At 38.0% G+C, this 15,767-nt stretch overlaps 1 protein-coding gene across 8 annotated transcripts in view; it reads right to left on the reverse strand.

Annotated features, from left to right (window-relative positions):
• CYRIB (CYFIP related Rac1 interactor B) overlaps nt 1-15,767 on the reverse strand; it is a 135,024-nt gene that overhangs the window by 1,905 nt on the left and 117,352 nt on the right. For all 8 annotated transcript variants that reach the window (XM_074353069.1, XM_074353072.1, XM_010972643.3 and 5 more), the window contains 7 exons: nt 15,003-15,108; nt 9,412-9,548; nt 8,240-8,317; nt 6,994-7,110; nt 6,309-6,388; nt 4,951-5,077; nt 3,415-3,485 (listed from right to left, as the gene is read on the reverse strand). In XM_074353069.1, the coding sequence (XP_074209170.1) occupies nt 3,415-3,485; nt 4,951-5,077; nt 6,309-6,388; nt 6,994-7,110; nt 8,240-8,317; nt 9,412-9,548; nt 15,003-15,108 (716 nt within the window). The remainder of the gene's footprint in view (nt 1-3,414; nt 3,486-4,950; nt 5,078-6,308; nt 6,389-6,993; nt 7,111-8,239; nt 8,318-9,411; nt 9,549-15,002; nt 15,109-15,767) is intronic.

Raw genomic sequence — 15,767 nt, forward strand, 5'->3', positions numbered from 1 at the left:
GGACCAGATTAGGAGCAACGGAAACAGGTGCTCAATGCCTGAATGTGGGATATACTTTGGAGATAATTCAGACAGAACTTTAATACTGGATCAGTTAATTTGACTTACAAATATAGTCTTTAAGAAATGCATCATTTTAAGCAGGTGCACACATAGATGGTCTCTCTGTGTCAAAGAAATTTAAACTCAATTCTTGTTAGGTTCATTTCGAATCAATTTAAAAACTGAAAAAAGTACCTGAACTCAAGAAAATCCTTAAAGACGTAAATAATATGCTAATTAAGTGGTAGGTGATGTAGCAGAGACTTAACCTTTCTGTTTTATTTCCCAAGTGCAGATAAAGTATACATAGCTACACATAATCCCACTGACGTCAGGAAATAAGAAATTTCAACATCCATCTCTTCATTTCTATTGTTTCCATCTCCTTTAAACAACTGGGTAGTGGAAAGAGCCAAGTAACATGCACAACAAAGAACCTACTGTGAAGTCCTGCTACTGAGCAGTAGCCTGTGCCCGCCCCAGAGTGGTGACTGCTGTCCTCTCTACACAGACACAAGCTCTCATCCCTCTGGAGGGATGTGATCATGAGCTTCAGCTGCTCTCAGATCCTTCAGGACAGAGCCAACCAGAGGCATGTCCCAGCACCACTCTCACCGAGACAAGGCCAATGGCATCTAATGTGTGAAAATAATGTGTCAGCACGTATGTTGTTATTCCACTTTATGCACAAACACAAAGGCCTTTTCCAAGTGCCTATGACTATTCTACTGAAAAAAAGCAACTATGATTTACCTTTATTCTTGAACTTAATAAAGAAGGCAATTACCTAGCACTGAACCTGAACTCCCAGCTCTAGCTCGCTCTCTCTCTCTCTCTCATGATCAAAGGCACTTGGTTCCAACTCTCCGCCTGTAAAATGTAGACGTGGCTTGTTGCTTTCTCTTAATCACACATTATAAGCTGGAGGTATTTTATCATTACTACAGAAAAGCATTCAAAATAAGCAGCATATTTATGTGTGCAGTTAAACTCCTATTTAAAAATTGGCTCAGAGGAAAATGATGGAGGGAGCATCTCTAATAAACTGGCTATTCACTAAAAAAGAAAACAATGCAGCAAGCATGTGTTCTCTTTTGTAGAGGTGGAAATAACAACACTTGACAGCACTTTGGGGATTCCGAAATGCTTTCTTAACAATATCTTCTTAGCTCTGAGTGAAGCATATTAAGGGCTACGTTAATTTAGTTGAAGCAGTGTTTCTCAAAATACCAGTACCTATATCAGATTGGGTATTTATTTGTAAAATGAAGTGCCTGAGCCCCACCCCAGAACTAACACAGAGACTCTCTGGAGGTGGTAATCTGGGAATCTGCATTCCCCTTTCCATCCAGATGATTCCAAAGACACTAAAGTTCAAACTCATTGTAAACCCAAGGCTCAATGACAGAGCATCAAGTATATGGGATTTCAAGAACAAAACGCTGAATCTGAAAATAGATTCCAACATTTATTAGCTATGTAATCTTTAAGTCTCTCAAGAGCTTAAGGTATATGATGGAGACAGCCCCCCATCACCCCACAACCACCACCTCCCTTACTAAGCTTTGGCAAAGACTCAGTAAAGTCACACACGTGAAACTGCACTGTAAATTTACAGTGACATAAAAATGCTATTAATTATAATCACGACTACCTTGCAACAAGTATACTTCTCAGGTGAAAAATAAGAACCAGAAACAGAACGTATGTTTCACCATGGACAAAAACAGTTCAAGAGCTGCCCCCACAACAAACCTTTATTTGCTGATCTCCATTATATGCTTGGATAGAAAACTTAAAACTGACAGGTGGCTCTTGCCTCAGTGGTGCTTTTCTTCCCCTTTCCCTCAAACACAGATTGCTGTATAGGAGGCTTCAACCCCCTCACTCACCGCCACTGCCCTCCTTTGCCCTACACTGAACTGCTTTTAACTTTGAAAAATAAAAGTGAACTCTAGGATTTTAAATTAACGTTTGAAGCACAGTCCCTTCAGGGTAAAGAAATACATAATCCTAAAACCTCCTAGGCTTCTATTACCTCTTACTTTAAAAAAAAGATTTCTTGTCACTTGCTGGCTTTGGAAGAGTCTAACCAATCAGAGAGAAGAGGGGTTGAGAAAAAAGTCAGGCTGACTGGGACATAGGGGGTCCTCAGGAAGGGATCAAGGAGGAAAGACTCACAAGAACATCAATCTTAGTAAAACCAATGAAAACCTCTAGATAAAAAATCCCCAAAACTTAAGGTTTTTGATAGGCTTATGGTTGAAACAATTTGACACTATAAGGATTTTTGTTGTTCCACTATATTCCTTAATCATTCTGGTATTCATTTAGAATACGTCTCCTTTATTCAGGCAGTCACTGCTCAGAGGATACTTTTCATAATCTTAATAAAATAGTTTGATGGTTCCACTCAGCTGAAATGACACAACACAGATTTTGCTTTATGATGTACCAGGTGTGGTTAAGTATTTAAAAGGAATAATAATCTGTTTTTCTCACAAAACACGTGGGGAGTATATACTAAACTGGAAATCATTCTATTCTATTCTGTGAACTACAATGCACTGAAGTGTTCATGTAATTTTTGTTCAAACACAAAATAAGTAACAAGCAAATCATCCTGCATGTTAGGAAATTATACTACTGACTAAATCTCTATAGTCAAGATGTTATAATGTGCTGAGATTTTCATTTAAAAATACTCCAGGGTTCTTAGGCGTTTCAGTAACTAAATCAACTAAGTCCAAGCTGAGAGGACACCAAATAATGACTACTTCATTGTCATTGTAAAAAATACTACACAACATGCACAAAAATAACAGAGATCTGTACTGTGAACACAGAAATGTAATTACACTATTCTAAGGGGAAAGTGCCAGTTATAAAACAGTTTGTATGGTATTATATTGTAAAAAGATAACTTATACAGAGCTATGACTATACACAAGTGTTCAAAACAAAAACAAAAACCTATGGAAGGATATATGCCAAAATGTTAATAGTGGTTTATTTCAAAATAGTTAGGTTTCAATATTTTTCTTTAAATTTTCCGGTTTTTTTAATTTTTAAAAAATTACTTTTATTAAAAAAATACACAATCAAGAAGGGCAAAAAGTGAAAGCCAAACTCAAGCAAAGAAATGAAGCTGCTATTCTAATTTGTGCATGCGCGCGTGCGCGCACACCCACACAGAGACACACTCTTCATTAAAAAAATATTGGAACCATTATTTAAAAGCAAGATTAACAATAAGCAATATGAAAGCCTCACATTTCTAATTTGAAAATTTATATTCACATCCCTTGTGCTAGTCATATTTTGAAGTGTTTCTTACATAATTTATACGTATGTATCTGTATATATACACACCTGAGAGCATTGAGAAGACCTTCTACACTATTAGGAGGTTGGTCCTTAAGAACTTTGATACAACCTTTCATCTAAAGAGAAAAGGAAACAAAAAAGGTGAAACATCTTTTTTTTTCATCTAACATTTATTCTCAAAATAGTAATACTTAAACCAGCAGTATAACAATGGAACTCGTGAAAAATTACACACGAGATGTCAAAATAATTATTCTTAGAATAGGGGAGAAAAAAATCCATCCAAGTGTTATTTTCAGTTTGTCAGTCAAGCAAACTTTTAGGGAACCAAATCAGACAAACTGAAGCACCACCCACACCAATGAGAAAACTAAGGGTTTACTAAGGGCGGACTTCCTGGAAAAGGTGCTGAGTAGCCTTTTAAAGGAAGGAATAGACACACTGGTAAGGAAAAGAGGCGCCTTCTAGGTAGCTGAACACCATGACGAAAGTAAGAAAGTTCATCACACACAGAGGACAGCATTTTGCAGAGCTGAGATGACCCGCACTGGAGAATTTACAGAGGGCCTTGAAGGCCAGGATGACTCATTCGGAACTGATGGAGATGGCAGCAGGGACTTGTTACAGGCTATTAAAGAAGGGAACAACTCAATGAAGATGATATGTAAGGAAGATGAGTGTGATTATTGTGAAAAAGCACATCATAGTAGAAATACCGCAGGCTTTGGAAGCCATGGAGATATGGGTTCAAAATCCTGATGTGCTATTAATTCACTAGCAATTGTATTACAAATCTCTCTAAACATTATTTCTCTATTAGTACAGGGGAAATAACACCTACATCCTAAGAGCATTTTCAGAGTTAAATTAGAGAATAAACGTTAAAATTCCTGGGACACAGTAATCACTCAATAAATATTAACTTATTTCTCTTTATATAGGATAGATACGAATGAAGGCAGGCAGACAGACTAGAATCAGTAACCTACAAATGAAATGCTAAGAGCCTGAACTCGCTGGGAAAGGGAAACTGGAAGACAATTCTAACTGAACACTGGTTATAATTCTTATGAACCAGACATAAAAGTGTGAGGAGAGAAAAGGTGAAAAACCCAGGCTATAGCCACCAATTATGATCACTGGAGGGAGGAGGGAAAATACACTGTCTTCCATTTTTTTCACTGGGGCGCCTCTATGAGCTTTTAATATACATTTGGAAGTAAATCTTTCGTTTAAAATGGCCTCTGGCCAAAGGAATGAAAGCATATAGTTAAAAAAAAATTCTGTGTCTGATTATTTATAGATATTGCCAAATATGCAGAAGTACCTTGATGAGTACTGAGGTTTCCCTACAAGGAGATCTCTAGAAGACAGTAAGTTATCCTTCAGTCATTCTACTCCCTCTGTGTACTAGGTTGTAAGAACTACCACAAGAGAGCAGAGGAAACCAAAATCCAAAATTATCAGGAACTATAAAAACTAAATTCTGTGGTAGAGCGCAGCTTGTCAGCTCTTTAAATGAAAGCTTATGGTTTCCATTTATGGAAATTATTGGGAATTATTAAAAACCATATAACTTACATCAATTTTTGAAGTTTTGGCAAATGCTCCCACTGGATGTACGTGGTCATAGAGTATTATGACGCCCACCATTACCCTCAAGCAGAATGACACTGTCTCTTCATTTGTAAATCTGCTTCGGTATTCCCTGGAGGGTAGAAAAGAGATGGATGGATGAGGCACATCACAAATTCATGAGCTGATTCAACTCTTAGTTGACGCTGAAAATTGTATCCTGTTGATATCTAAAAGGGATGCTAACACTATACTCCCACCTTCTCTGCAACGAGATTCCCAGAGAAATGAGGCGGGAGGGCGGGGGGACAGTTATGACTTACATACATGCACCTTGGCACATTACCCTTTCTGCTTAGCAGAAATCAGACAATTCTAGAGAAATCAAAAGTAGCCCCAAAGTAAAAGTTTGGGGATTGGTGCTTTAAAAGGCTGTCATCACCAATATGACGAAAAAAGCCACCAGCTTAATAGAGCAAGTTATGTTTGCTATTTAGAGGCTAACTTGATCTACACACATTACTGTAATACTGGATTTTAATTTCCTAAAATTCTATCATATTCTTCTCTCATTTGGGAAAAAGGAAACAGAATTCTGTCTATGTTAGAAGGTAACACGGCACTGAAGAACAAGTCCAGAACCAGAATGGAGACATTCAGGCGCACGTGCGGGGTCAGCCAGCACCTGTACGTAAGTCCCTGCACTTTCCAGGACCGCGCTCCCCCGGAGGAAGAGGATGATGACGACTAGTGGCTGCCCTCTCACTTCACAGGTGTCCAGTAAGGTGAGTGCGTAACAGTGCTTTGGAAAACAAAAAGCTCCACAAACACTAGTCATCTAGTAAAACCATATATAACTCAGGGATGCGGGAGGAATTCTTTCTGCCTGCTGACAGGAAAGTCAAGCCAGAAAACACTGTGGTCTGTTACAACTGGCTTGAGAGAGAAGAGAAACCCAGAAGAGAATTCAGGTTAATTGGCAGCGGGGGCGGCAATGAGAACTAACACTGAGAGACGGGGTAAGCAGAGTAACTCTAGCCCTTCAGCAAAAAGGGAGTGAGAAAACTTACGAGAGGCACAACCAGAAGAGCTTTAAAGCTCTTCCCCTGCTCTCAAAAAAGCACCACAAAATCCCCACTCTGAAGAGTCTAAGTCAGTCTGACTGGTCTGAGGCACCTGAAAACCAACTGTGCTTTATACTTTACCAGAATTTACATTAAGCTGTCAAACTATTTTAATTTTGTTCATATGTTAGCATTACATATTGGGATATACTTATTTCCAGCTTCTAAATATGATATATTCATATCTGAGCAATCATTTCAACAGGACTGATTAAGAGAAAAAGCTCAGCAAATACTCACGGTGTTTCAAGCATGACTCTGCACACACTAGCCATGGTGCTTAGACAATCTGTGGTATTTTCTATTGGTAAGTTTTTATTCTGTAGAAGTGTATGGAGAACAAAAAAAGTAAAAGTGACAGTTATTACTTAAGAATAATTTAAAACCTAGCATAACATAAAAAATCAGCAACTTTAAAGTTTGGTTCCTACTCTTAATTTTGTCTAAAAATGCACTAGTTCTAGGTACTATTTTAGGCTCCAAGGATACAGCTATGAGCCAAGATCCTCCCTTCTCCCAAGAAGCACGCACACTATAGAGCTGAATGGAAACAACCACATGCACAGACAAGGCCTCATAAGCCACAAGGTACTGAGATTTGACCCTATGGGTACTAGGAAGTCACTGGAAACATTTTAGGCAGAGAAGGGAGGGAATGTGGCTTATATTTTAAGATTACTTGGCTGCTCTTTGGAGAAAGGACTGTACTGGATCAAGAGTGGGAGAAATAAGAATAGTAAGAGCATGAATCCAACAGTCCAGGTGAGAAGTGGGGGGCTGATCTGGAGTGGGAGGAAAAGGAAGCAAAGGGTTAAGTTTCCAGATTCAGGGTGTATTTTGCAGGGAGAGCCAGTAAGACTGCTTGATGGAGCGGATGTAGCAGAAGAGTAACAATGCAAAGAACACCTTCCTAGGCAATGCTTACCTCTGATACAAATTTTGTTGTGGCATCGCTTAAGGTTTTCAGCATGGGGGTTGCCTCAGCATAAAACAAAGACATTCGATTTGCCAATTCATTATTTACTTCATTTTCTCCTTCCGCCTGTGTGGAAAATAAGAGCACTTGGTATCAGTTCATAAATTATTAATTATAAAAGATAATCTAACACTTATTAAATTAAGTGTCAGATCCTGAAGTGTACACAATGCTTACTCTTTAAAACAGAAAGATTAAAAAATATTAAGACATTTTTAAGAAGATTAACTTCTTTAAAAATATTTTAAATGATATTAAGCAATTAAATAAAACCTTGATAGGCTGCCTACTGTATACAAGGGATCATTCTAAAAGCTACAGGACAGAAAGAAGGCTATGACACTGTACCCTGCCTCTATTAGGAGCACATAAGTATCCATGCAGCATCCAAAATAACATGCTAAGAGACAATGACAGAAAAAGAGGGTGAGGGAAAGACTAAGTTAGACTGGAAGAAACTAAAATGGACATGGAAGAGTTAGGCTTCTGCGGGTGACAGTGGGCAGATACGTAAGGTATTCCAACCAGCAGGAGGAAAGAGTATGCTTTCAAATTACTCGGTAGAGTGTAATTCAGTGGAGTCAATGTAATAAGGGGCAGCAACTAGTAGAAGATAAGCCTGGAATTTGATGTCTTGGAGGTAGAAAAGGGTATTAACAGCTTTAGATGAGGAGAAGTTAAGAGGCTAACAAGCCTAAAGAATCTAGAAGAGATGCTATGCTAGAAAAGCCAACAGGTACAGAAGCCACTGTCTCAAACAGGCGTATCAGACACAGAAGTGCTCCAAGTCCAAGACCTCACTCTCCCTTCCTGCCACTATTTCTCCTATTCAATTTCTCTCCAGGATTTTTCCATTCTAAGAATACGGGGACCAAAAACTCATAACCACTAATTCACAAAATTTTTGTGCAGTTAAAATGAGAACACAAAGAGAAATTCTGTAAACATCAATGTTATATAGACAAAAAGCAGTTTTACAGAAGATATCATGGGTGAAGGGACTGAGTGGAAAACAGGCAAGTACCATACAGTTTGCTACATTCTGCTGCATCTTCCACAGCTATGGCTGCCAATAATTACTAACTTTATTACTAGCTTCAGCTTTATGTGAATGAATGAACAAATAAAAGAATAAACTGAACAAACTGAGAACTGAATTATTATTACCACCCCTTAATTCAAAGAATTAACTTACTGGAACATTATTAATCCTCATACGACTCAATGTTCTTCTGTAATAGCTGAAATCATTCTGTATGGCAGGATTTGTCATCTGAAGAGGATATTTATGAAAGAAAAAGGTATTATGTGCTAAATGATAGTATATAAAAATTAAGTGAAAGATCTACTAAATACAGCTTTAACTAGTTAAATAATATTCCCTAATTTGTAATACCATTTTAAGAACAAAATCAGTATCACCCAAGATCACTCTTTGTACTTCAATTATATAACACTGTACACAGTCATTAACTGAACATGTAAAACTGGGCAGACTGTTTTTCAGTCATGGTCACTATACCTTCCTTCTTCTTTTCATTAATTTCAGGTAATATACCAAAAGGTTGTTTACCAAAAAATAGTATTACCAAATAAATAAAAACAAAAAGGAAAGTATAAGCACTCATTTTGGATTATTACAATAAAAGTGTGTGTGTGTGTGTGGTCAAAAGGGCAATCTTCAGACTAAAATTTTATATACAAATCATGTATGCTCAAAAGTATTAATAAGAGAGAAGAGTTGTCTATGATACAATGTTTATACAATGTTGGAGTTAGGAATCTAGCTGTTCCATTTTCTAGACAAGGTACCTGAGGCCCTGAAAAGTCAAAGGACCTGTGCCTCCTAACTGGTTACTGTGACAGAGCCTCAGTGGGACTCAGGTCTCCTGATATGCAATCCAATGCTTCTTTCTTTAACACTCACTCTTTCTAACAAAAGGACATTTATAGGTAGATAGATAGGAAGGGGAGGTGGGGGGAGAGAGAAAGGGAAGGAGGGAGGGAGGGGAGGGGTGAGGTGGGGTGGGAGAAAGCAAGGAAGAAAGAAAAAATATCTTAACATTTTTATATAAAAGAATGTTGGAAAAAACTGGGGATGAGCAGGAAAAACAATATTAGAAAAGGTCATATTGTTTCAGAGATGATTTTCAAAATTAAGTTAAATGAAGACTGAATACTGGGTAATGTGCCACTGGCTACGTATGTATCAAAAGGCCTGTATAATTTTTAAATCCAGTTTCCTATTTTTGCTAAAAACCAGCAGACATCATTCAAACACCTTTTAACAAGGTCTCCAGGCATTTCCTCCTAGTGCTTATTGGAAGACTCATGAGTTTCATACAAGGGCCAGCAAAACAATCCTACCTTGAGTTCATCAAACCGGAGTGTAAAATGAAGAATTTCTGCAAACTGTTTAGCAAGAGCCTGCTCTCGCTCTAGATGCTGGGTGGGAGAATATGGGGTACTTGTCAAGGCTCCCAGAAGACCTCTTAATGCTGCTTCTAAAGAAAAAAAAGGTTAAAATGTTATCTGTATCTCTGTGATACTTGTTTATTAAAAAGTGAGCATTTTTTAATCTATTTCAATTCCCATAAAACTTACGTCTCTTTAAAAGCCAGATTATCTAAACGTAACACTCAAACTGAATACTGTTTAACAGAATAAAAACCCTAAAGTGACTAATTCAATTTCCATAAACCCAAATTCAAAATCATGCAGAGTATGAATTTGAATTAAATTCCAGGATCAAAGGACAAATTTTATATTATTTTCACATTCTACACAGTGTTGATTTTTATGAAATGGTAACTGTTACCTACAGCTGAGTAACTTCTTCAAGTGGCACTGTGGCCACAGAGTCAAATCTGTAACATGGGTATGAATGAATTGCCAACTTTACATACTTTGAATATGCTGTTTATTTATAAACACAAACTGCTCTCTTTCAGCTATAAAAGGAAACCAAATATTCTGTTTAATAATTAGCTTCCTGAGTGTTTTGGAGCCTGGCATCTCAGGACCATAATATAGATGTTCTAATTCATTATGTAAGTAAAACTGTCCCTTTAAAACAACTGCTACTTTTGGAATGCCAGACTAGTAAATAGTGTGTATAAAAATGGAAATACTGATATTTCACTTCAAAAAAATACTGATATTACACTTCATACTAATTCAGTTACAGATTACAGAATCAGAAAACAATGCTAGATTCTATTCTTAGAAAACAAGAGCTTACAGAGTTAGATGGTGATCTGACATTAATGAATAAATGCCAGATCAATAAACAAACATTTATTAATGATAACAAATTTATGTCAGATCATCAACGTTTAAGTTAAAAAAATATCAACTCTGTTTATGAAGACCCAATTATGAACTTATACTCCATACTTATATACGCTTAACCCTAGTCTGTCAACTAACTTTTCACCATCAACTATGACATGGGCATTACAGACAGATAAACTGAGTTTCAGGAGTGTCCAAGGGTGAAGCTCGTAAATGCTCAGTGTTCCTGATTTCACAGCCGTATTCCTTCCACCATAATAAACTGTTTCTCAAATAAAGCAACTTTCTAATTAGCCATCTATAACCCTATAAAAGATTAATTTACTGATTACTACTAATAGTAAGCACTCCTTATGTGTCTATTATGTGCCAGGTACTCAGCTAGACATTTCACAGACATTACCTGTAATCCACATGGCAACTCCAAATGACAGTTTTTATCTTTTTTTATAATAAGTCAGAAAATGTATTCACAGTCTAATATGTGCCAGGCGCTGGAGAAACAGAGATGAAGATACTCATGCCCTGCACCCACACAGAACCTAGTTATATAGAGAACGCAGACAACTTACTACAGCTGGGATATGTATCAAGAAGGAGAAGTACACGGCACTGTGGAAAGGCCTGACAATGGGACCTTACCTAGTTGAAGACTCAGGAAAAGGTCTTCCTGAGTAAGCGACATCTGGGCTGAGACTGGCGCATGCACTATGGATGAGCAAGAGTTTGCACACAGACAGGGCAGGGAGCCAGGTCCTGAACGGAGAAGAGCGTGGCAGCAGAGAAACTGCAAGACCAATGCAGGTGGAACAGAGAGGCAAGAAGGAAAGTAACCGAAGACTAAACAGGCACATGATCTGTGTGCCATATTAAGCCCCCTGGCCTTGTCACTCTGATGTCCCTGGAGAAACCATTTAAGCAGGGTAGTGACATCAGACTGGCATTTAAAAACTCCACTGTATCCGCAGTGTAGAGAGTGGACTGTGGGAGTATAGATGGCTTACAGAGGTGCAAGAGTGGGTGTGAAGATCAATTAAAAGGAAAAAAATTGGCTATTTTGAAAAATTGATTACTTCTCCCAATATTCATCCCATGTATCGGCATTAATGTAAGTGGAAAACAAATCTGAGAGATGTGCAAACTGGAAAAACTATTTTAAAAACAAAAAGAGCTGTTAAAGAAAGAAAGAAATTTGCATTTCCTAGATTTAACAAGTCTCAGGGTTAACTTCAGCTTTCAAAGTGCTCTACCCCTTTGGGGAATGGGAGACACTCCCCACCCCCACACCCAGAGGTGGAATTGGGTCACATGGCTGAGCTGGGGCAGCCAATGACTGCAGCTGGAGAACTATCCAGGGAGGGCTGAAGCCCTCAACAGCAGCTCTATCATAGAAAAGAAACTCAAGATGACAAGGTTGCTTATTTGCCTCCAAAGCAGATAATCAGCCTGGGATCCTCTGCTGATACAAGCCAGTCCTGCCAGACTATAATGCCCTGCGACAAGACGGGAATCAGAGACAGAGGTCCCAGAAGGTGGCTCAGAGGTCTCTGGCTGAGCTGAAAAGACAGGGAGGTCAAAGAAGAGGTCGTCTAGGAATGGGTCTCTCTGATGAAGCTCCTAAAAGAAAACCATGTGGTCATGATTCTTACAAAAGGTAGATGACAAGGAGGAAATCAGCGGGCTACTTAAGTCCTAATTCTGGCAGAAGTTAGCTGGTAGACCAGTGCAGAAGCCAAAGCTACTTAAGAAGGCTGCAAGGAAGAATTGAGAGGGAAAAATAACAGATGAGTCCACAAAGTAGACCAAGAAAGAGAAACAAATGGATGGATGACTGAGAAGAGAGGACTCCCTTCGAGACAAGAGCCATTTATTTTCACCAACTGCCTTCCACCAACTATCAAAGACCAGTCCTTGAATCCTCAGAAGATCCGTGGGGGGATTTGAGACAGCCAAGAGATATGACAACAATTATTGTGGGCACCTTAGAACCTTCTGAATAGATGTCGATAAATTTAGCCCAGTGAAAAGGAGTCAGCGTGTTGGCTAGACTCTTATCATTATGACCTCCGGAGGTGACCCCTACAAGCCCTTGGACCAGGAGGAAGACTGAGGAGACACAAAGCAGTTTGTCAACCATCTGATCACACAACCTTCCCTCAGGCAGCTGCGTCCACCGAGAAAGGCCTCAGACTGAAACAGGCAAGTACAAGATGTTTCCCAAGCCAGCAAGGTTAAACCCTTCCAAATTAGTCAAGTGATCCCTTCCTCGTCCCTCTACAGGTATGCAAACCACCAAGGGGTCAGGGTCCCTCTCCTGGAGTACACCGGTGGTTTATCTGTAGTGCTTGAGCCACGCAACCCTCTCCTTGGGATTCTGAAGGACCACGTGCCACTTGGTAACTGTGCGGTGCTCTCTGTGCTGTCTGTGGTGTTCAGCCTCATCTCTCGGTCAACAGTGAGGTAGAAAGAGAAGAGACAAGAGGTTAAGTGGACTTAAAGCAGAGGGCTCAATGGACGGAGGTCCAGATAGGATACTGAAGCTCAGAGAACTGAATGATGTAACCAAGACCACACAGCTAATAACAGCAAACACCAGAATTCAAAGATAGGCCATTATCCCTCCCAAGACTAAAATCCATTATTATTGCTTCTCCTAAATACCCAACACGTATTTGAAATATCAGATGTACGAATTCATTAATCCATCACTCATTCGCTCATTGATCACTGAGCTCCCATCACATGCAAGGAAGGATATACATCCTGTCAGCAAGGAAACTGGAAACATTATGAACGAGGTTACTGGCCAAGAGATGAGGAGCAAACCACCAGAACTCAAATTTGTACTTTGCTCACCCCTTCAGAAGCCCCTCGACGACAGCAATGAAGGTTCAAGGCTCCCACATGACAGAATAAAAACTGATAGCTTTTCGCTATTACCTGTGTTACTATACCGTCTGCTGGAACACAGCACCTGTGCCGAAACACACACCACGAGCCCAATTTAACTTCAGTAGTTAAAATACGAGAAAACATGTAAGCCTGACTGGTTTGGCCTATTTTACAAGTATTCTTTCTTTTCACTGGCAGATGCTGAGAGACGAAGATGAGCTACAGCATGACCCGAGCAGCATCTAAAGCAATTTAACTTCAAAAGCTGCTAGGAACTAGCAACCAAGAAAAACTGAGTAGAAGTGAAGGTAGCAAGATGAGAAGACCTAGGCTCTCTGAAGTTACAAAGTTACATAGATAACTGACGGAAAGAACTGACTGTCCTGCTTGGGAAAATAATTTGTAGTTCTTATTTCTAGTAAGAAAAGGATAATTTACACAAACATTTCTATTTTAACTATTATTTGCCCTTGCATTTAACAGTGTGTATTGCATATAAGGAAAAATAGCAATTCTCTTACTCTTTTAAAAATAAAGACTTTAAAAAAAAACGGAACTTCAACTTTAAAGTAGAGGTTGCAAATACAAATAGCCAAGTAGCTAATATAAAGGCATAAAGAGAGCAAGATATAAAACCCTAGGATGTAGTAGGGACCTACTGCAAACCACAAAGCACATACCCTAACTAGTGGACACAGAGTGGGTCTGCCACCTAGCTTCACCTACTGAGAGGCAGATCAATGGATTAATTGTTGCCTAACCTAGTGATTTCTCCAAAGCAACCAAAGAATTACAACACACACACACACACACACATACACACAAAATACAAATATTTTAAAACTTGGCAACTAATAAGGAATTTTTTAAAAAACTTGTGGGTCAAAAAATCACATCTTAGGTCTACATTTAGCATATGAGCCCCAAGTTGACTTCTACATTATAGTACTGGTTTCCTTATGAAATTGTATGTACTCACTTAGAATACATAACATATTTATATGACTAAAAAATCAAAACTATATAAAAACGTGTCAAAAACTTAAATTCAACTGTTTCAAATTTATAACACATCTATACTACTCCTCCTCTATGCTTACAATTTCACAAAATAAAGCTCTTCCAATTTACATCTTTCAGATTACACAAGCAGCTAAACAGCTAAGTCTTACCTGCTCTGCCTCTTCCTTCTCCAAGAAAAAGAAATCCAATTTGCTTACTCATTAAATTAAAGGGACAATTCTGATCTCTGAATAATTTTTCCCATTCAAGGGAAAAAGCAGATGGTTTTGAATTCTTTTTACTTAATAACTCCCTAGATAACTTTAACATTAGCCTCCTATTTCTCATCTTGTACAGTTTTAGGTACATGAATTGATCATAATTAGCAATGATCTTAAGAACATAAAAATCTAAATAACCCAAGAGCCTGAGGATGAATTGCCACGTATGGAATAGGATTTGCTAGTGAGCTGGAGAGAAATTCTACCAAGTGGTTTCTCATTATAGGCATAATAGGACCCTTAAAGCTGCAAAAATTCAGAGATTTCCCTATGGAAGTTATAATTTATTAAGGAAAATGGTCTAGATAAATTTAAGATCTGGATTGAAAGGGATGATAAAAAGATCATGCTGTTATCTTGTAACAAGCTTGTGTTACCTATGTAACATGTAAATTTAGTAATGTGAACATAGAATACTGTAAATAACTTCTAATATCAATAATTGTCTTTTTCATTAGGGAAGTCATAATGACAAAACTTTCAACTTACCTAACCTCTGAGAAAATTCATAAAATTTCTTTAATTTGCCTACTAGTGGAACAACTGCACCCCACGCCTTCTCTTGTAACTTCTCATCTGCTGGATGCTGGATTGCCTTCAAAATTCAGAGAATGAAAATAGTTAGACTTTGTTAAAAAATCACAACAGTATTATTTTTACATTAAAATACAAGCTTTGGCAAACACAGGAAACTCTGGTATAATCTATGAAATTCAGAATAATGGAGACCCAGGAATGCTGAGAGTGGCCTTCTCAACTCCATGGATACTTTAAACCTATTATAATACATTTTTTGTTACCCCCGCAATGGATTAGAGTGGAATAAAAAGTGACACAATGTATGCTTGTTAAATATATTATGCCTTGATACCTTTTAGAGCCACAAAAAGGAAACATTTCCCAGATCACAGACAGGCTTTTTAAGAAATTCTTAGTCTTAAGGATTATTTTAGTGCAATAAAAGGAAACCAAGAAAGTAAGATTCCCAACTCTGGGAAAGGGTTAATAAACTTTCAGTAATTCAAATTTCAGGGTGAAAATCAGCTTTAAAAAAGGTAACAAACACTTAAGAAACTAAATCAACCTGAAAAAATGTGATTTGGAAATTGTCACTTATCCCCACCCTATAAATAAAATCCTATTCTGGAATCTAAGTTTACTTAGGTTTTTCTGAATAAGGTGAAAAACTATAGTTTCAAATGTGAAAGGGGACAAAATAAAATATAATCTAGAGACTAACATAAACATGAATAT

This window comes from Camelus bactrianus, chromosome 25, assembly GCF_048773025.1.
Source record: "Camelus bactrianus isolate YW-2024 breed Bactrian camel chromosome 25, ASM4877302v1, whole genome shotgun sequence".
Lineage (NCBI taxonomy): Eukaryota > Metazoa > Chordata > Mammalia > Artiodactyla > Camelidae > Camelus > Camelus bactrianus.